The following is a 20,211-nucleotide window of genomic DNA, read 5'->3' as shown; positions in this document are numbered from 1 at the left end:
ATGTGGCTCATTTTTAACTTGGATGTTGATTCAGTCTTTGGGAACTGGGATAATTCAATGATCCGTTTCATTTTGTAATAAAAAGGAACTGCTGAGGCTAGTTTGTAACAAAGATAGACACAAAATGCTGGGGTAACTCAGCGTGTCAGGCAGCATGTCTCGAGGGAAAGTGGATAGGCGGCGTTCCGGGTCGAGACTCTTCTTCATTTCTTTTTACTTTATTTCTTACAGAAACAGGAGAGGACCAAAAGGTGCGGAGTATCAGCATTGAACCATTGCCAAAGGCAGAGAGCAAAGAGAAAGGGGCCCACGGTGCTTCAGGAGAACTAATCAAATCTCAGGAATGGGATTGTAGCCCTGGACCACCAGCGACCAGTCGAATGGGAAGGTCCTCAGTTAGCCCGACTCTGTTAGCTGGGAATAACAGTTCCGACACCATGCGTCAAGGTAACTAAATGATTGCCAAATACTGAGCTCTCCAGAATGTGCGTGAATGGTCTTTTAGAGGTGCACGAAATCATGAGAGGAATCGATCGCGTAGACGCACAAAGTCTCTTGCCCAGGTTAGGGGAATCGAGAACCAGAGGACATAGGTTTAAAGTGAGGGGGGAAAGATTTAATAAGAATTCTGAGCGGTAACTTTTTCACACACGGGGGGTAGGTGTATGGAATAAGCTGGCGGAGGAAGTAGTTGAGGTAGGTATTATTGCAATGTTCAAGAAACATTTAGGCAGGTACATGGATAGGACAGGTAGAGAGCGATATGGGCCAAATGCAGGCAGGTGGGACTAGTGCAGACACGTTGGCCAGTGTGGGCAAGTTGGGCCGAAGGGCCTGTTTTCATGCTGTTTGACTATGACTCTATTGTTGATCGGACTTTAGGACTTTATCTTGCACTAAACATTATTCACACTATTCCCTTTATCGTGTATCTGTACACTGTGGATGGCTAGATTGTATTCATGTATTGTCTTTCTGCTGACTGGCTAGCACGCAACAAAAGCTTTTCACTGTACCTCGCCACTGAATGTCGTCAATGTGAACATATTTCTCCGGTAGGAGATGAGGAGAGATTTCTTCAGTGAGAGGGTGGTGAATCTGTGGAATTATTTGCCATAGAGGCTGTGGAGGCCAAGTCAGTGGATATTTTTAAGGCAGAGATAGATAGATTCTTGATTAGTGCAGATGTCAGAGGTTATGGGGAGAAGGCAGGAGAATTTGGTTTTGAGGGAGAGATAGATCAGCCATGATTGAATGGCGGAGTCGACTTGATGAGCCGAGTGGTCTAATTCTACTCCCTATCACTTATGATCTTATGTCCTTATGACCTGCAAAGACTATTCGGGTCCCTGAATAGTGCCAACAGAAGAAGTATGTGTATAGGTGTTGCATCTCCTGCTACAGGGGGAAGTGTGATGAGAAGAGGAGTGGGTAGTGGAGATGGAAGAGTGAAGCAGCGTGGCATTGAGTGGGATGTCCCTGCGGAATTGTGAAAGGGTCGTTGGAATCCCACTGAAGGAGGTGGATGGTTCTGAGGATGCTCCCTTGAAAGTGGAGGAAGATAAGGGCAAGTGGAAGCATATCCTTGTTCTGGCTGGGAGGAGAAGAGGTAAAACAGGGTGAAGTGCCCTGTCAGTTGTAATAGAAGGTAGCCCAGAGTTAAGGAAGAAGGAAAACATCTCAGAGGCACTGATGTGGAAAACCTTGTCATTAGGACAGGTTTGACAGAGATGGAGAAATAGAAAGGAGGGTGAGATTTACGTTTGATTTTTTTTTCTCTTTTCTTTTTTAACCATCAGTACCAGAAATAGTTGTTGCCTGAACAGCCTCATTCTCCACCCACCAGAGTCATTCCATGTCCTCCTCATCCTGAATGGTGGAGCAGGCTCAAAAGACTGGAAATGCCGGTCGAGTTGATGCCTTACAGTGCCAGAGACCTGGGTTCAACCCTGACTAGAGCTGCTGTCTGTAGAGAGACTGTGCACTCTCCCTGTGTCCGCATGTGTTTTCTCCATTTGCTCTGGTATCCTCCCAGACTCCAAAGACATAAAGATATGTAGGATAATTGGTTTTGGTAAGTTGTAAAAAAAATTGCCCCTAGTGTTAGGATAGTAATAGCATATGGGGGTAATCGCTGGTCTGTGCGGACATGGTGGGCCGAAGGGCCTGTTTCCGCGCTGTATCTCCAGTCTAAAGTTTAAAGTCTGCTCCTATTTTCCTTATGTTTCTAAGGTTTATAGTGGTTCTATGACATAGGCTTCATTTCCCCAGTGTACGGGCAGTGTCAGCCTAAAACCTGTTTCCAAGTGGTAGACATAAAATGCTGGAGTAACTCAACGGGACAGGCAGCATCTCTAGATAGAAGGAATGGGTGACGTTTCAGGCCGAGACCCTTCTTCAGTCTCAAGAAAGGTTTAGACCCAAAAAGTCACCCATTCCTATCCAGAGATGCTGTTCCGCTAAGTTATTCCAGCATTTTGTGTCTATCTTCGGTGTAAACCAGCATCTGCAGTCCCTTCCTACACATCTTGTTTCCAAATCTTTGGAGTGGGACATGATCATAGAACCTTCTAACTTCAAGGCCAGAGTGAAGCACAGTTGAGAGGAGAAACAGTATCAAATAGTTTCCATCAATGAGCTGTGAGCAGTCTAGTTCAGTTGACAAACAGGCCCTACGATCCACCTAGTCCACATTGACCAGCGATACCCGCACACTTATACTATCCTTCACACACTAGGGACAATTTGCAATTATACCAAGCCAATTAACCAACCAACCTGTACGCCTTTGGAGTGTGGGAGGGACCAGAGTTTCCGGAGAAAACCCATGCAGTTCACGGGGAGAATGTACATACCATATAGACAGCCCCCATAGTCAGGATCGAACCCGGGTCTCTGGCGCTGTAAGGCAGCAACTCTACCGCTGCGCCACGTTGCCGCCCCTAGTCCATTCCTTTCTAACTCCTCGTTATTTTCACAGAGTCAAAGACGAGCTGTAAGCTTGGCCGATCTGCTTCGACTTCAGGTGTGCCTCCTACATCAATCACCCCTCTCAGGCAGTCCAGCGAGTTGCAACAGAGCCAGGTACCATCGCTAGCCAGTCCAGAGTGACCTCATGATTCAACATGCCAAAAACAAACGTTGTCACATGTCTGTCCTTCATTTTATTGCCAGCTTGTCGCTGTCTCCCTCTTTGTCAATCATTGGCACTAGTAGGTTAAAGGCAGGACGCACTCAGTGGCTCATCTTTCAGTCTTTCTTTTTTAACAGAAAAAAAAACTTTTCATCCTGTAATATCTGACTGTGGACAAGATGTACTCTACATACATAAATATATAGACTTTTCTGACTTCTCATTGTTTTATGTGTGTTTTAGCAGATTTGTGTATCTTTAAAATGAACAAATCTGATAAAAAAATGTCTCCGATCTCTCTTTGCTGGTGTACATTTTTTTCTTCATTGTGTCGTCATAAAGACTTGCGGTGCTGTGATATTCCGTTGCCAACCTGTACATCTTTTAGTGCAGTCAATCTTATTTGTTGTTGTTTCTTGGTGATTTTGATGTGTGTCTGTTCTTTTTTGTGATCATATCACATTTTGTGTACACTGTCTTTATTAAAACTGCAAAGAACATTTCACAAAAGGAGTTGGGAGCACTGAAAATCATTGCAATTAACAAGCTGGTGGGTTACCTTTTACAGGTCCTTCGATGAAAAGTTTTTTTTACAGGGAGCTTGCAAAAATGTAGGGTATTCTTTGTGAAGCATATAATGAAGAAACTCCTGTTTTTTTTGCATTAGATTTTGTGACTGAGCTTCCAAATATATGGCTTACTCACAAAAGTAAACATGATTTTAGAGCTTGCCTCATGCCCCAATTATGAGTAAAAATCAGAGGAAATATTGTTAATCCATTTCACAAAGCAACTTATCTTATGTGTAGGAAGAAAATTCAATAGGGACATTTAAGAGGCTATTAGATAGGCATGTGAAAATGCAGGGAATGGAAGGACAAGGATCGTGTTCAGGCAGTGGAGATAAGTTTAATTTGGCATTGTGTATGGCACAGACATTGTGGGCTGAAAGGCCTGTTCCTGAGCTGTACTGTTCGAAATATAGAAATCTCGAACTCAATATTTGATATTATGAGATGCCATATCTTAAACATCAGCTGAAAAAAAATGGAACCCAAATAACAATGAGCAGGCACATAAAATGTTTTACAGGATATTAATGTTCCATTGTTTTTCGATGTTTAATCTCGTTTGAGTCAGTGTTTTGTTTCCTGATGTAATCACGTAATTCCATACATACACTTTCATCATCAATGTTGAGATATACCTAGCCTGTCATCCAATGTATAATCTTTTTAATGTTCCTGTGTAAATCAAAGGCAAAACCATAGCCTATACTAATGAATGTGTCCAACTGGACAATGGTCATTTGGAAATTGGAGAAAAAACCTACAATGCCCTCTGATCAGAACGCACTGTGCTGAAAATGTTGGAATTTAAAAAAAGTAGCAAAGTAACTTCCCTGATAATGTTTGGCACAGTGCACACACTGGAGATTAATATGTCAGAAATGTCCAGAGATGGTAAGTAATAAAAAATATATTCAGAAGAAGCACAGAAAGGGAATTCTGTTTCATATTTTAGATATTATTATGTGCATTTATGAAGCTAGGAGTAAGCAACATTGAATCAATATGTTGCCTACGTTGCGGGCATTCTTACAATTTTATTACTCATTTTCAGTCTTCTGAAATTTCTTTGCACAAATCATGATTGCTTTACAATGTGCAATTGGTGTTCTATTTGGGGTTTTAGCTCTGAATTCTCCATTCAAAAAATATTTCAACCAAGCAACTATCATAAGAGTTGATTGCCTCATTGTAAATGGAAATCCTGTGGCTTCTTGTGAGGGACCAGATTTATGCTGGATGACATGATGAAAACCTGTCCTAGTATCTGATCAGACTAAAAAATATGTATCATAGCATGGGAAAAGATGATTTTTATAAGGGCACTCAACCATGCTCACCAGGCATAGAGGAAGACAGTCAACCCAATAACAGTGTCCATTTTACATGAGATTGATCATTGAAATGGAAGTGTTCCGATTATCTTTTACCATTGAGCGTACAGGATACAAAACTAGAGAGCTTGCAGAACATATCACATGAAGGTCAATAGAGGTGTGTAATGTCAGTCATGATGTACACATTACTAATGCATATTTATACCAGATGCAATTATCAAGGAGGGCGAGAGAGCATGCAAAGTGAAATTGCTGCGGAAATTTGCAGAGTGGGCAGATCATGGCATCAATCATCAAGTCAGTCTTTTTCCATGGGTAAGGAAGTCTAAAACGAGAAGCCATAGATCTTACATGAGGAGTCGAAAGATTTAAAAGGCAGCTAAGGGGCAACTTTTTCACACAGTGGCTGGCAGATATATGGGACGACCCTAAGCTTCAGGAGAAGCTGTCGAGACAAAAATAATTATAATGTTTAAAAGATATTTGGACAGGTACATGGATAGGAAAGGTTTAGAGGGATCTGAGCTAAATGGATGCAAATGCGATTAGCATGGGTAGGCATACTGATGAGCCTGGATGAATCGGGCCGAATGGCCTGTTTCTCTGCTGTATAACACTATATGAAACGTATTGAAGCCTTGTTTCCACACCCCTTGAAACTCACTGCCCCATATTACATTTCACCAAAAAATAAATTATACAACTGTTTAACGTCTATAAAAAAGTGAATTAACAGTATGTTATAATCTTAAGCCTTGCAATAGTACCTGCTATAGGAGGTAGTTGAGGCAGGTATTATCGCAATGTTTAAGAAACATTTAGACAAGTAAATGGATAGGACAGGTTTAGAGGAATATGGACCAAACGTAAGCAGGTGGGACTAGTGTGGATGGGACATGTTGGCCGGTGTGGGCAAGTTGGGCTGCAAGACTCTATGAATCTATTGATTGTAATAACATCCAGACAATCTCATAGTCTGGCATCAAGTAATGTCGCAAGTGGGAAGATGGACACAAAATGCTGGAGTAACTCAGCGGGACAGGCAGCATTACTGGATAGAAGGAATGGGTGATGTTTCGGGTCGAGACCGATCGTGTGCTGGATTAACAAAGTTTTAATGCGCTCACCAAAATAATACTCTTTAAAGAGACCATCAACTACTTACAGGTTGTTGCAGGTTGATTTCTGCAGGTGCTTGTATCTTTTTAGAGTTTGTTCAGTTGGAAAATCTCGTGATGGTTGGACACCTATTGAAGGACATTCTTGACGTCAAGGCTACTGCACAAACCTCGTACTCCGATACGAGTTCAACAGTAGCGATTTCCTTTGAATACAGCATGGTTGACAGAATACGCAGACAGGCTGCAAAGTAAACAACACATGCAGGAAAAAGAGATATATCCTCCTCAGTAACAAACAACAAGGGCAATAGCTGGACTTGAATGAAAAACCAAAGAAATAAGAATAGAGGTTCACAAACGTAATCAAGGGATATGGGGAAAAGCAGGAATGGGGGTACTGATTTTGGATGATCAGCCACGATCATACTGGCTCAAAGGGCCAAATGGCCTACTCCTGCCTCTATTTTCTGTTACTATGTTTCTACTTGGGCCTCAGTCCAGCTCTGCCATTCATCAGGATCATGGCTGATCTTCAATCTCAACACCACTTTCCTGCATGATCCCTATTTCCATTAACATGGCTTGAGAGCAGTCAGTATTATGGTCGAAGAGGTGCTGAAGGTCCTGACAATTCTCCCAGGTCAGATCTGATATATCCGAGGACACTGTGGGAAACTAGAGAGAAAATTGCAGAAGACCTGGCTGAAATTTACAGGTCATCATTAAATACAGGAGAGGTGTCGGAAGACTGGATGGTGGCGAATGTTGTGCCTCTGTTCAAGAAGGGCTGCAGGGAAAAGGCCGGAAATTATAGGCTTAACATCTGCAGTAGTAAAGTTCCTAGAGAGCATTAGAGAGGGTTAGGATATACATGCATTTAGATAGAGAAGGGCTGATTAGAGCATGGTTTTGTACGTGGTGTCTCACAAATCTGATTGTTGAAGAGTGACTAAATAGGTTGCTGAGGGCAGAGCTGTAGATGTGATATACATGGACTTCATGGACTTCAGCAAAGCATTAGACACTGTTCCACATGGTAGGCTGCTCTAGAAGGTTAGATCGCATGGGATCTAAGGAGAGATAGCTCAATGGATAGAATATTGGCTTCATGAAAGGAAGCAGAGGATGATGATGGAAGATTATTTTTCAGACTGGGCACTTGTGGTGTGGCTCAGGGTTCGGTGCTGGGCCCATTACTGTCTGTCATCTATATCAATGATTTGGATGAGAATGTACATGGCGAGATTAGCAAGTTTGGGGACAATATAAAAGTGGGTAGTATTGTAGTGGGTAGTGAAGATGGTTGTCAAAAATTGCAGCAGGATCTTGGCCAGGAGGGCTGAGGAGTGGTTGATGTAATTTAATACATATAAATATGAGGTGTTGTATTTTGGGAAGTCTAACATGGGCAGGACATACACAGTGGATGGTAGGCTCTGGGGAGTTGTAGAGCAGAGGGATCTAAGAGTGCAGGTGCATGGTTCCTTGAAGACGGTAACACAAGTAGATTGGGTGGTCAAAATGGCTTTTGACACATTGGCCTTCATCAGATAGTATTGAGTACAGAGGTTGGGAGGTCATATTACAGTTATGTAAGGCATTGGTGAGGCCACATTTAGAGTATTGTGTTCAGTTCTGGGCACCATGTTAGAAAGTCATAGTCATACAGCGTGGAAACAGCTCCACACTGGTCAACATGTCCCAGCTACACTGGTTCCCCACATGCCTGTATTTAGCCCATATCCCTCCAAACCTGTCCTATCCATGTACCTATCTAACTGTTTCTCAAATGTTGGGTAAGTCCCAGCCTCAACTACCTCCTCAGCAGCTTGCTCCATACACCCACCACCCGTTGTGTGAAAACGTTACCCCTCAGATTCAAAGTAAATATTTTCTCCTTCACCTTAAATCTATGTTCTCGGAACCTCAATTCACCTACTCTGGACAAGAGATTCTGTGCATCTACCTGATCTATTCCTCATGATTTTATACACCACTATAAGATCACCCATTATCCTCCTGCGCTCCATGGAATAGAGTCCCAGCCTACTCAACATCTCCCTATAGCTCAGACTCTCTAGTCCTGGCAAAACCCTCATCAATCTTTTTGAACCCTTTTCAGCTTGACAACATCTTTCCTATAACACGGTGCCCAGAATTGAACACAATACTGTAAATGCGGTCTCACCAAAGTCTTATACAACTGCAACATGACCTCCCAACTTCTATACTCAATACTCTGATGGATGAAGGCCATTGTGCCAAAAGCCTTTTTGACCACCTTATCTTCCAGCGACTCGACCTTCAAGGAACTATGTACCTGCAGTCTTAGATTCTCCTGCTCTACAACACTACCCAGAGGCCTACCATTCATCGTGTAGGTCCTGCCCTTGTTAGACTTCCCAAAATGCAACACCTCACACTTTTCTCTATCAACCATACCTCAGCCCACCTGGCCAATCGATCAAGATCCTGCTGCAATCTGTCACAATCATTTTCACTATCTGCAAAACCACCCACTTTTGTATCATCAGCAAACTTGCTAATCTTACCATGTATGTTCACATCCAGATCATTGATGTAGATGACAAACAGTAACATGCCCAGCATCGATCCCTGAGGCACACCACTAGTCACAGGCCTCCAGACCGAGAAGCAACCTTCCACCATCACCCTCTGCTTCCTTCCATGAAGCCAATTTTCTATCCATTCAGCTATCTATCCTTGGATCCCATGCGATCTAACCTTCCAGAGCAGCCTACCATGCGGAACCTTGTCGAACGCCTTACTGAAATCCATGAATGCAACATCTACAGCTCTGCCCTCATTGACCTTTTTGGTCAAGTCTTCAAATAACTCAATCAGATTTGTGAGACACGACCTCGTACAAAACCATGCTGACTATCCCTAACCAGCCCTTATCCATCCAAATGCCTGTATATCCTATCCCTCAGGATACTCTCTTGTAACCTTCTGACTACAGATGTTAAGCTCATTGGCCAATAGTTCCCAGCATTTTCCCTGTAGCCCTTCTTGAATAGAGGCACAACATTTGCCACCCTCCAGTCTTCCGACACCTCTGCTGCATTTAAAGACAACTCATAAATTTACAGGAAAGATGTTGTCAAGCCGGAAAGGGTACAGAGAATATTTACAAGGATGTTGCCATGACTCGAGAGTCTGAGCTGCACGGACAGTCGGGGACTCTTGAATTCCTTGGAGCGTAGGAGGATGAGGGCTGATCTTATAGAGGTGTATAAAATCATGAGAGGAAAAGATTGGGTAGACGGCCAGAGTCTCTTGCCCAGGGTAGGTGAATCAAGAAACAGAGGACATAGGGTTAAGGTGAAGGGGAAAAGATTTAATAGGAATCTGAGGGGTGACTTTTTCACAAAGGGTGATGGGTGTATGGAACAAGCTGCCAGAGGAGGTAGTCGAGGCAGGGACCATTGCAATGTTTAAGAAACAATTGCACAGGTATAAGGATAGGACAGGTTTGGAGGGATATTGGCCAAATGCAGGCAGGTGGGACTAGTGTAGATGGGACATGTTGGTCATGTGGGTAAGTTGGGCCGAAGGGCCTGTTTCCACACTGTACAACTCTATGACTCTACTGTATAGCCATGTCAGTACATTATCCTAGACAGGTCTGACTTCAGATCCACTAAAGTGATGGTCTTAACTTTGGGTGGGAAGACAATTAGGGGCAAACAACAAACACTAGCCTTTCCAGTTTCATCCAATTCCCATGAACAAATAAAATGCCACACAGACTCTAGTTTAGTTGAGATTAGTTTAGTTTAGTTTATTGTCACAAGTACCGCGGTACAGTGAAAAGCTTTTGTTGATGCTAACCAGTCAGCGGAAAGACAATACATGATTACAATCCAGCCATCCACAGTGTACAAATACATGATAAAGGGCATAACATGAATACCGTTTAGTGCAAGACAAAGTCCAGTAAAGTCTAATCAAAGATAGTCCGAGGGTCTCCAATGAGATAGATAGTAGCTCAGCACTGCACTCTAGTTGCTGGCAGGATGGTTCAGTTGCCTGATAACAGCTGGGAAGAAACTGTTCCTGACCCATAATTGTGAAGCAATAGTACTTGTTATCCAGCTGCAAAGTGAGCCGCAAAGAAGCAGGAACCAGGATGGAGTATGGAGGAGAGCACCTCTCTGCATAGGATTTGTGCTCAAAATACAAACCTAACTACAGCTGCTGTCTGTACAGAGTTTGTACTTTCTCCCTGTGACCACATGGGTTTTCTCCGATTTCCTCCCACACTCCAAAGACGTGCAAGTTTGTAGGTTAACTGGCTTAGGCAAAAATGATAAAATGTTCCTCGTGTGTTGGATAGCGCTAGTGTATGGGGATCGCTGGTCGGTGTGGAATCAGTGGGCCGAACGGCTGTATCTCTTAAATAAACTAAACTAAACTACAACCTCAACAACCAATTACTGATGGTCCCACACATTACCCACCAGTTATCACTGACCATCTGCTTGGCCAAAATAAAAGTCAATATAGCACAAAATTCCACTCTAAGTCTTGAACGAAATCCTACCCTGTTCCATTCAACAATCACGTTATCAAGCTTGTGCCATCCCTTCTTGGCTGCCATTCATGTTCCTTTACATATATTGGTGCTTCTATGCAGTGATACTCCAATGGATTCACCATGCCTGATACAAGGTTGCTGAGTCATGGAACCAGCCTCGAAGGGCAGTCTGGAACAGCTCCTGGCCTGGAAAATGCAGGAGTGGCCTTTACCATCTTGTCATGGCAGCAGCAATCCCTGCAATCCAAGGAAGGCAATTACTTTCGGAAAAACATGTTGCCAATTCCGTGTCCATGGATTCACCACCACTCCACAATGCCAACTGTTCGATGGAATTAGTGGGAGACTGGTGTCACTTCCCAGGGAGTCCTGCACACTGTGATGAATGGCCATTCTAAGCTTTCACTAGTGTACTAGTGTAGATGGGACATGTTGGCCGGTGTGGGCAAGTTGAGCCCACGGACCTGTTTCCACGCTGTATGACTCTATGACTCTCTCTCTCCCATGCCATGCCACTCTCACAATGTCCCGACCTTTGTCCTCAGGATTCATAAAAACATAGAAAATAGGTGCAGGAGTAGGCCATTCGGCCCTTTGAGCCAGCACCGCCATTCAACATGATCAGGGCTGATCATCCAGAATTAGTACCCCATTCCTGCTTTCTCCCCATATCCCTTGATTCCGTTAGCCCTAAGAGCTGTATCCAACTCTCTCTTGAATACATTCAGTGAATTGGCCTCCACTGCCTTCTGTGGCAGAGAATTCCACAGATTCACTACTCTCTAGGTGAAAAAGGTTTTCCTCATCTCAGTCCTAAATGGCCTACCCCTTATTCTTAAACTGAATTGCCTTTGATCATTGTTTTGATGACTGGTTAAATGCAACCAGGTTTTGTGCAATGCTTTATAGCACGTGTGCTCATTTTAAGCATGGCATGCAAGCTTTATCTTGTCCAAGCCTTTCATGATATTCACTATATTCACCACACCAGTTCTTCACTGGCATTAACACCTGACAATCCCAGCTGAGAAAAGATCCCATTTAAAAGGAAGTCTTGCTTCCCTTGCTGCTTTGATCTGAAGTCCTTCAGAAATGGAGAGGTTTCTCTCTCCAGACCATGTACATGGATAGGACATGTTTAGAGGGAAATGGGCAAAACGCGGGCAGGTGGATGGGGCACTGGGGTTGGCATGGGTAGGTTGGGCTGGGCATGAGCATGGGCAAGTTGGGCCAAAGGGCCAGTTTTTGTGCTGTATGACTCTATGACTCTGAGTCCACTTTGTTATTTTTAAAGCCTCTTAGTTTCTGTGGTATCAGCATGAATGTCACCAATTTCTGTAAAACTTCAGCGTTCCCCTGTTCATCGAGACTCATGTCAATTGGTGAACATTCAAATCACCGAATAAGAACAGCTCAAGTACCTCCATATGACCCATATATTCACATCTCACCCTCAGCCTCCACTCAGCTCACACGAAGGTCAAGCCTTGTTTGTGTTTTAACATGACAGCTTAACACTCCCTCACATGTGGAGAAGAATATCTGGTGTGGGCAATGTAGTGAATGGCTGTGCAATGTAAAGCCTATAAGCACTTAAGTCCTTAAGCAGCACAGCGGTGGAGTTGCTGCCTTGCAGCACCTGAGACCTGGGTTCAATACTGACTATGGGTGCTCTCTGTACGGAATTTGTATGTTCTCCCTGTGACTACGTGGGTTTTCTCTGGGTTTCCTCACACACTCCAAAAATGTACAGGTTTGTAAATTAATTGGCCAGTAAAATTTGTAAATTGTCCCTTGTGTGTAGGATAGTGTCAGTGTACGGGGATCGCTGGTCGTTGTGGATTCGGGGGGTGAAGGGCCTGTTTCCACACTGTATCTCTAAACTAAAGTAAACTAAACAATGCTTAAAGTAACCACACACCTTATGGTATCTAGCTTCTTCAGGGTCTTTGAATATGATAATCTTTTAATCTGTGATTGAGTTTGACTAGTGTAGCTAGGACATGTTGATTGGTTGTGGCAAGTTGTGCCGAAGGGCCTGTTTCCACAATGTATGACTCCATGACTCTATGTGTGATGCAGGCTTTCTCCTGCCTCCCTAAAAACATTACTGTGCTTGATGGCAGATACATTCTGTACGATCCTGCATTAAATTGATACTTCGTCAGATTATTGCACCCCCTACAATTATGAGAGGACTATCATGACATCCTCACACGTAGAACTTTGTTCCCAAGTGCCACTTGCCTTCAGTCTTGATTCTGATGATTGGATAAATGCTTCCAGTTTTCATGTGGTGCATCGTCATTGTTCATTTAATTTATTCCCTGCATTTCCATGAACAATTTTGAATGGCAACCATTTAGGCAAAATGTATACCTGATTTTCTCCTGTCCAGTGCTCAATGTGAAATGGTATATCCATGTATGCCACAAGAGGAAACTAGCATCATCAAAAGGTCATCTCGCTCTGGATTGCAGCCTCTGTTTTCCCATTGCTCTGTGGATACCAGCTGGTGCTATTGTGTGCACTAATCAGTGCAGATTTGCAAGGCTGTTGAAAATGATGGCATTGTTTGAAATTGCTTGTTCCACAATGCCACATGATGTAAAGGCAGAATTGAGATATTTAATCAAATTACAAAAGTAGGTGATTTTGTGACAACCTCCGAATGTTAAAACTGGGATTTGCTTGGACTAACTCATTCTCCACACACACCATCCACGTCCCACTAAACCTGCTCCTACCTTGATTAGGACCTTTGCAAGGAAACAGTGGTGGCCTGATTGGAGTGCAAGGCCTTCCGATTAATAAATTGTTAAGAAATTCTTTGGCTGCTGGCAAAGCTCTACATTCAGGCTGAACTAACAGCCCAAGCTGTCAAACAGTTTAATTATTTGTGACTATCACCACTGCTTACCAATATTTAAAGATTAATTAAGCACACAGGTTAATAAAAATAAATAAATGATAGAATTAATAATGAACATTAAAACTACAAAGTACATTTAAATTGACTCGATCAATTCAATAAATGTAAATGACTACTTTCTACCAATTTCTCACTATTGGAATGAATGGAGATATTAACCAGGTTTGGTATTTCCCTGTATAACTGGTGGGAAAACACAGCAAGCTTATATTCATAGATTACACAACAGAGAATAAAGCACAAGAATAGGATGCTCTGTCTGAAGAAGGGTCTCTACGTGAAAGGTCACCCATTCCTTCTCCCCAGAGATGCTGCCTGTCCCGCTGAGTTACTCCAGCATTTTGTGTCTATCAACAAGAACAGACCTCATGGCCCACGATGTCTGTGCTGAACATGAGGCCAAATTAAACTAATCTCCTCAGCCTGAATGGCAATCCCTCCATTCCCTGCATATTCATGTACCTGTTTAAAAGCCTCTTGAACACCCCTTTTGTATTTGCTTCCATCACCACCACATTCCAGGCACCCAGCACTTTCTATGTGAAAAACATGCTCCACACATCTCCGTTAAACTTTATTCTTCTGTCCTTAAAGCTAGGCCCTCCAGTATTTGCCATTTTCATCCTAGGATAAAAGCTATGACTGTTTACCCTATCTGTCTCTTATGAAGTTATAAACTTCTATCAGGTTGCCCCTCAGCCTCCTACACTCCAGGGGAAACAAAGTCTGTTCAACCCTCCCTTTTAGCTACTACCCTCTAATTCACCCTAGACTCCATAAGCATTGCAACGCTAGTAGGCCTGACAGTGGTACAGAAGAGTTTATACATTGATGAGAAGCATTAACTTCCTCATAATCACTGTGGTACACGTAATAGAAACATGTAGAACAAATGCCAGCATTTTGCATTAACATGGGTTTCAGTGGTAATTGAGTGGTAAGGCCATTTAGCTTTGAAATTTCAGCTGTAAAATTTAAGGTTTGTTTGGAGGTTTCAAGCAGACCTGAGTGCATTCTGCAAAGGCGGTAAATTGTTAGTGGTTCTGCATTTTAGTCATTTATCTACTGAGGAAATTCACCTCCACTATCACCTCAACTCTTAATCCTCACCACTAGTGCACTGCAAGGCAGCATTTTCAGCTCCTTACCATATTCACCACACACTCACAGCTGCGCAGCCAAATTCTGCACAAACTTCATCTTAAAGTTTGCAGATGACAGCACCTTACTGAGCTGTACCTTAAACAATGAGACAGAGTACAGGAAGGATATAGAGAACATGGTGCCAAGACAAGAATCCCTCCCTCAATGGTAGCAAGAAGAAGGATCTTAATTAACTTCAGTAAACAAAGTGGTCACTCCCTAGTCAGCCCCAACGGTGCCGATATGGGGATGGCCAAGAGCTTCAAGTTCCTCGGTGTAAATTCCAGCGGCACGGTGGCGTAGCGGGAGAGTTGCTGCATTACAGCGCCAGAAACACAGCTTCGATCCTAACTATGGGTACTGTCTGTACGGAATCTTTACGATCTCCCTGTGACCTACATGGGTTTTTCTCCGAGATCTTCGATTTCCTCCCACAATCCAAAGACATACAGGTTTGTAGGTTAATTGGCTTGGTAAAACATTTTAATTGTCCACAGTGTGTGTAGGGTAATGCGCGGGGATCGCTAGTCAGCACAGACTCAGTTGGCTGCATGACCTGTTTCCACGAAGTATCTCTAAACTAAACTAAACTAAACTAAACTAAATATTATTAATAATTGGTCCTGGACCTACTTTGTGAAGCTATGGCCAAGAATGCACACCAGATCCTCTACTTCCTCAGAAGACTACAAATGTTTGTCACTTCAACATAATCTAGGACCAGTTATACACCCTCTTCTCATCTCTCCCATTGGGCGGAAGATTCAAAAACTCAAAGACACATACAGGAACAGGAACAGCTTCTTCCCTTCCGTTATCAAACAACTGAACGGTCTTCTCTTAAGCTACGGGTGAACCTCCGATCTCCCAACCTACTTCTTTTCGACCCTTGCACTTTTTTTTTTTAATTTGCACTTTCTCTGCAGCTGCAAAGCCATAATCTGTAACACTGTATTCTGCTCTATGCGCTACACGTTGTGCATGTGTTTGGCTTGATTGTACTCACATACAGTATGATTTGATTGAATCGCACACAAGCAAAGATTTTTCCTTTATCTTGGGTCACGTGGCATTGATTAACCAATAACAATACCAATACCAAAATCAACTTGATAGAGATAGGAAACGCTGATGCCCCATTTATCATCACTCGTGACTTCAATCAAGATAACTTTAAGAACATGAATAATATCCGCATGTCTCCTGGCCCATGTGGGTGTCAACACTCTGCACCACTGCTACACCACCATCAATAACATCTACAGTACATGCATGATATTCATCCTTACGTGTGCAGATATCCAAAGTGGGTAAATAGCATTGTCAACTACATAGTACACTTACAAACCAAATAACGTGAGATATGTGTAGGAAGGAACTGCAGATGCTGGTTTATACCGAAGATAGAAACAAAATGCTGGAGTAACTCAGCGGGTCATGCAGCATTTCTGGAGAAAAAGAATAGGTGACGTTTTGGGTCGGGATCCTTCTTCAGACTTTGTAAGAGAGATATGTGCTCCCTTTCCTGTAGGATACCAGTGAACTGGTTGGGTTTAATTATTGCAATGTGGCAGCTTTCAATTAAACCAGCAACAGAACCGGTGTTGGACACAAAAAGCTGGAGTAACTCAGTGGGTCAGAAAGCATCTCCGGAGTAACGGAACGTTGCGGGTCGAGTCCCTTCTTCAACTGAAACCGGCTAAACAGAACTAATGTTATTCCCAGTCTGAAGTCTGAAGAAGTATTTCGGCCTGAAACGTTGCCCATCTCCTTCGCTCCATAGATGCTGCTGCACCCGCTGAGTTTCTCCAGCATTTATGTGTACCTTAAATTCTTCCCAGACTTACCTGGTTCCTTAATTAATCTTTTTTTTTTTAACGTTTTCATGCTCTAGATTTGTTTTATTTTAAACTTTATAAAAAAGGAAATTGAAGATTTTCATTTGTTTTTGTATCTTTGTAAAAGGAATCGGTAGCTTTCCTACCCTGAACTTGTGGCAGTGAATATGAGTGGTTTGAATGTGTGTTGAATGAGTCTAGAATGAGTGGAATGTGCATTTGTCAGCTGTTTGCCGATGTTGTCACAAATGCAGAGAGAAACAACAAAACAGTCTGCATGTGAGATTCAGGAGACGGAGCAATCTGATAGAGCAGAATGTGCAGAATAGGTTCCAGCAGCAGGCTTCTGTCTTTTGCATTTGCTGTGCAGTTGCGAGTTTGAAATGTGCTATTTTCTGTCACATTTATACTTGGGCTGGGGGATGTGTTATTAAATAGGAGACTCGCTAATCCTGTCTGGCGAGATTTCTGCATCTTTGTCACGGAGGGAAAACAATTTGTTTCACAATCTGTTGGGATTAATCTGATTTTGCTGCGATCGCCACTTTTCTGTAGCCTGAGGTAATGCACAATGAGAACTTTTCTCCCACATGGAAGTGTGCACAAATTGCAAGTGCGGAAATGGGATTTACTGGAAGAAATGTAGGAAACTAGGAGTGGTTATATTTCAGTATAAAGAACCAAAGTTGATAAAAACGGTTTCAGCAATTTTGTTCGGTAAGGGAGGAAATTAAGAAGAGACCAGCTCAAACCTAATTTATTTTGCTTAATGTACCCTTAAAGTCATATGGTAGATTTGAACATTATAGATTTAATGCAGATATGAGTTTCTAATTGTATATTCAACTCTTCACATACATTTCTCAATACATCTTTGATAGCTATTTCATTCCTTGCCTCATTGATACCTACAGTATATCGATACAAATGCTCTACCACAAATTCTCTTCAAGGCATGTTTCTGAAGTCTCCTTTGTCTAATTATCTGAATTCATAAACATGTTATTCACTGCAGAAATCCCATCTACTGCTGTGTGCCATGGCATACTCATCCTCAACTTTATTGACAGCAACGCATCTTCTGTAATACACCAAACATAAATCTTGGTCCTCATTTCCAAATCCGTTTAGTCTCTGCAACCTCATCCTGTAGTATATCCCAGCACAGCCTTTGGACTCACCCTACATATATAAAATCATGAGAGGAATTGATCGGGCAGATGCACAGAGTCTCTTGCCCAGAGTAGGTGAATCGAGGACCAGAGGACATAAGTTTAAGGTGAAAGGGAAAAGATTTAATAGGAACCTGAGGGGTAACGTTTTCTCACAAAGGGTGGTGGGTGTATGGAACAAGCTGCCGGAGGTGGTACGTGAGGTTGGGACTACCCCATTGTTTAAGAAACAGTTAGACAGGTACATGGATAGGACAGGTTTGGAAGGATGTGGACCAAATGCAGGCAGGTGGGACTAGTGTGGCTGGGACAAGTGGGCAAGTTGGGCCAAAGGGCCTGTTTCCACACTGTATCACTCGTTCAAGTTCAAGTTCAAGTGAATTTATTGTCATGTGTCCCTGTATAGGACAATGAAATTCTTGCTTTGCTTCAGCACACAGAACATAGTAGGCATTTACTACAAAACAGATAAGTGTGTCCATATACCATAATATAAATATATACACACATGAATAAATAAACTGATAAAGTGCAAATTACAGAAAATGGGTTATTAATAATCAGAGTTTTGTCAGAGCCAGATTTAATAGCCTGATGGCTGTGGGGAAGTAGCTATTCCTGAACCTGGTTGTTGCAGTCTTCAGGCTCCTGTACCTTCTACCTGAAGGTAGCAGGGAGATGAGTGTGTGGCCAGGATTTGGAAATGAGGACCAAGATTTATGTTTGGTGTATTATGACTTTATGACCCGTTATAGTTTATTTTAGTTTGATTTCGTTTACTTTACTTTACTTTTTACTTTACGTTACTTTAAAGATACAGTGTGGAAACAGGCCCTTCGGCCCATCGTGTCCACGCCATCCATTGATCATCTGTTCAAACTAATTCTTCATTCACATCCACTCCCTGCACACCAGGGGCAATTTACAGAGGCCAATTATTCTGTAAACCAGCACTTCATTATGTGGGCTCCTGACATTCAACCCTTGGCCAAGCGAATGGCTATTTTAGTCATACCCACTGAAAGTCCCGCCTAAAATTCTCATACATTTCTTTTTTTCTCATCATTAAAAGTTTCTTCAAGTGTTTTCCTTCTCACTGTTCCTTCAGTTAACTCTCCTAAATATGTTCCTCCCTGGTCCACATCTCGTCAAAAGAAGGCTCTTTTGAACATTTTGGGTTTTTTTACAACGCGCTCTTGCATGGTAATGTTTTTGTAAACAAACAATAGTTTCACAAATGCTTGTTGCATCAGCAGTTTGGAGCTAATCCCTGTATTCATAACCATGAATTCACAAACTTTCAGTTCTCTCCCATTCTGAAATGAAATCCTTATCAAGATTGACACGGCTAAAGATGCAGAGTTCAATTGTGCCTTAGATGCCAGGGATAGTCTACCTTGCAGAATAAGTTAACTATTTTCAGTATTTTCAGTGTTTTCCAGTAACCTTAAGGTTATGATGGGTAGAATTATTTTCTGTCTGGCTGTGGGGATGTTATTGTGTACAGCAAAGCTGTTCAAGCAACTGGGCATTGAATCAGCATTAGTAATCTGTTAGCTGTGTAAATTACTCTGGACCACCCTATTTTAATGGAGTGCCACACTAAAACAATCCAAATGTAAGAGTAGAAGCTGAGTCTGCCAACTAAAACAATCTAATATGCCTTCCCACTGGAGTATATGTTTACAGGATTAGTTCTCGATTTTTAAGTTAAATAAGGTGCACTTCCCAAGTAAGGAAAGGGGAAGAAAGTGCTGGAGTAATGCAACGGGTCAGGCAGCATCTCTGGAGAAAAGGTCCGGACCTGTAACGTCACCTATTCCTTTTCTCCAGAGATGCTGCCTGATCCACTGAGTAACACCAGCACTTGGTGTCTATAGAGTCATAGAGTGATATAGTGTGGAAACAGTCCCTTCAGTCCAACTTGCCCACACGGGCCAACATGTTCCAGTCTATCTTTGGTATAAACCAGCAACTGCAGTTCTTTGTTTCTACAAGAAGAATTATTTATAATAATCCTGTTTTTCCCAAAACTTTACGCAGCACAATTGCAATCAATAGCCAATTAATTTCTCCTGTTCCAACTCCACATTTCTATTTGGCTTTTAAATGGTGAACCAACTCATCGTCTGATGTAATAGTCACTATTCCTTACTCTTAAGATAACCACAAAAAAGCTGGAGTAACTCAGCGGGTCAGGTAGCATCTCTAGAGAAAAGGAATGGCTGATGTTTCGGGTCCAGACCCTTCTTCAAACTGAGAGCCAGGGGAGGAACTGCTGATGCTGCCTGACCCACTGAGTTACTCCAACATTGTGTTCATCAGTTCATAAGTGATAGAAGTAGAATTAGGCCATTTGGCCCATCGAGTCTACTCCACCATTCAATCATGGCTGATCTATCTCT

The 20,211-nt window shown here is 42.5% G+C and overlaps 1 protein-coding gene across 3 annotated transcripts in view; it reads left to right on the top strand.

Annotated features, from left to right (window-relative positions):
* Positions 1-20,211, top strand: part of nyap2 (neuronal tyrosine-phosphorylated phosphoinositide-3-kinase adaptor 2) — a 173,119-nt gene that overhangs the window by 136,638 nt on the left and 16,270 nt on the right. For 2 of the 3 annotated variants that reach the window (XM_033031987.1, XM_033031988.1), the window contains 2 exons: positions 232-447; positions 2,981-3,646. In XM_033031987.1, the coding sequence (XP_032887878.1) occupies positions 232-447; positions 2,981-3,111 (347 nt within the window). In that variant the 3' untranslated portion in view covers positions 3,112-3,646. Of the gene's footprint in view, positions 1-231; positions 448-2,980; positions 3,647-20,211 lie in introns of those variants that run through there. The other variant, XM_033031989.1, reaches the window with a different exon arrangement.

This window comes from Amblyraja radiata, chromosome 13 (genome assembly GCF_010909765.2).
Source record: "Amblyraja radiata isolate CabotCenter1 chromosome 13, sAmbRad1.1.pri, whole genome shotgun sequence".
NCBI lineage: Eukaryota > Metazoa > Chordata > Chondrichthyes > Rajiformes > Rajidae > Amblyraja > Amblyraja radiata.
This window is presented reverse-complemented; position numbering and strand designations above follow the sequence as displayed.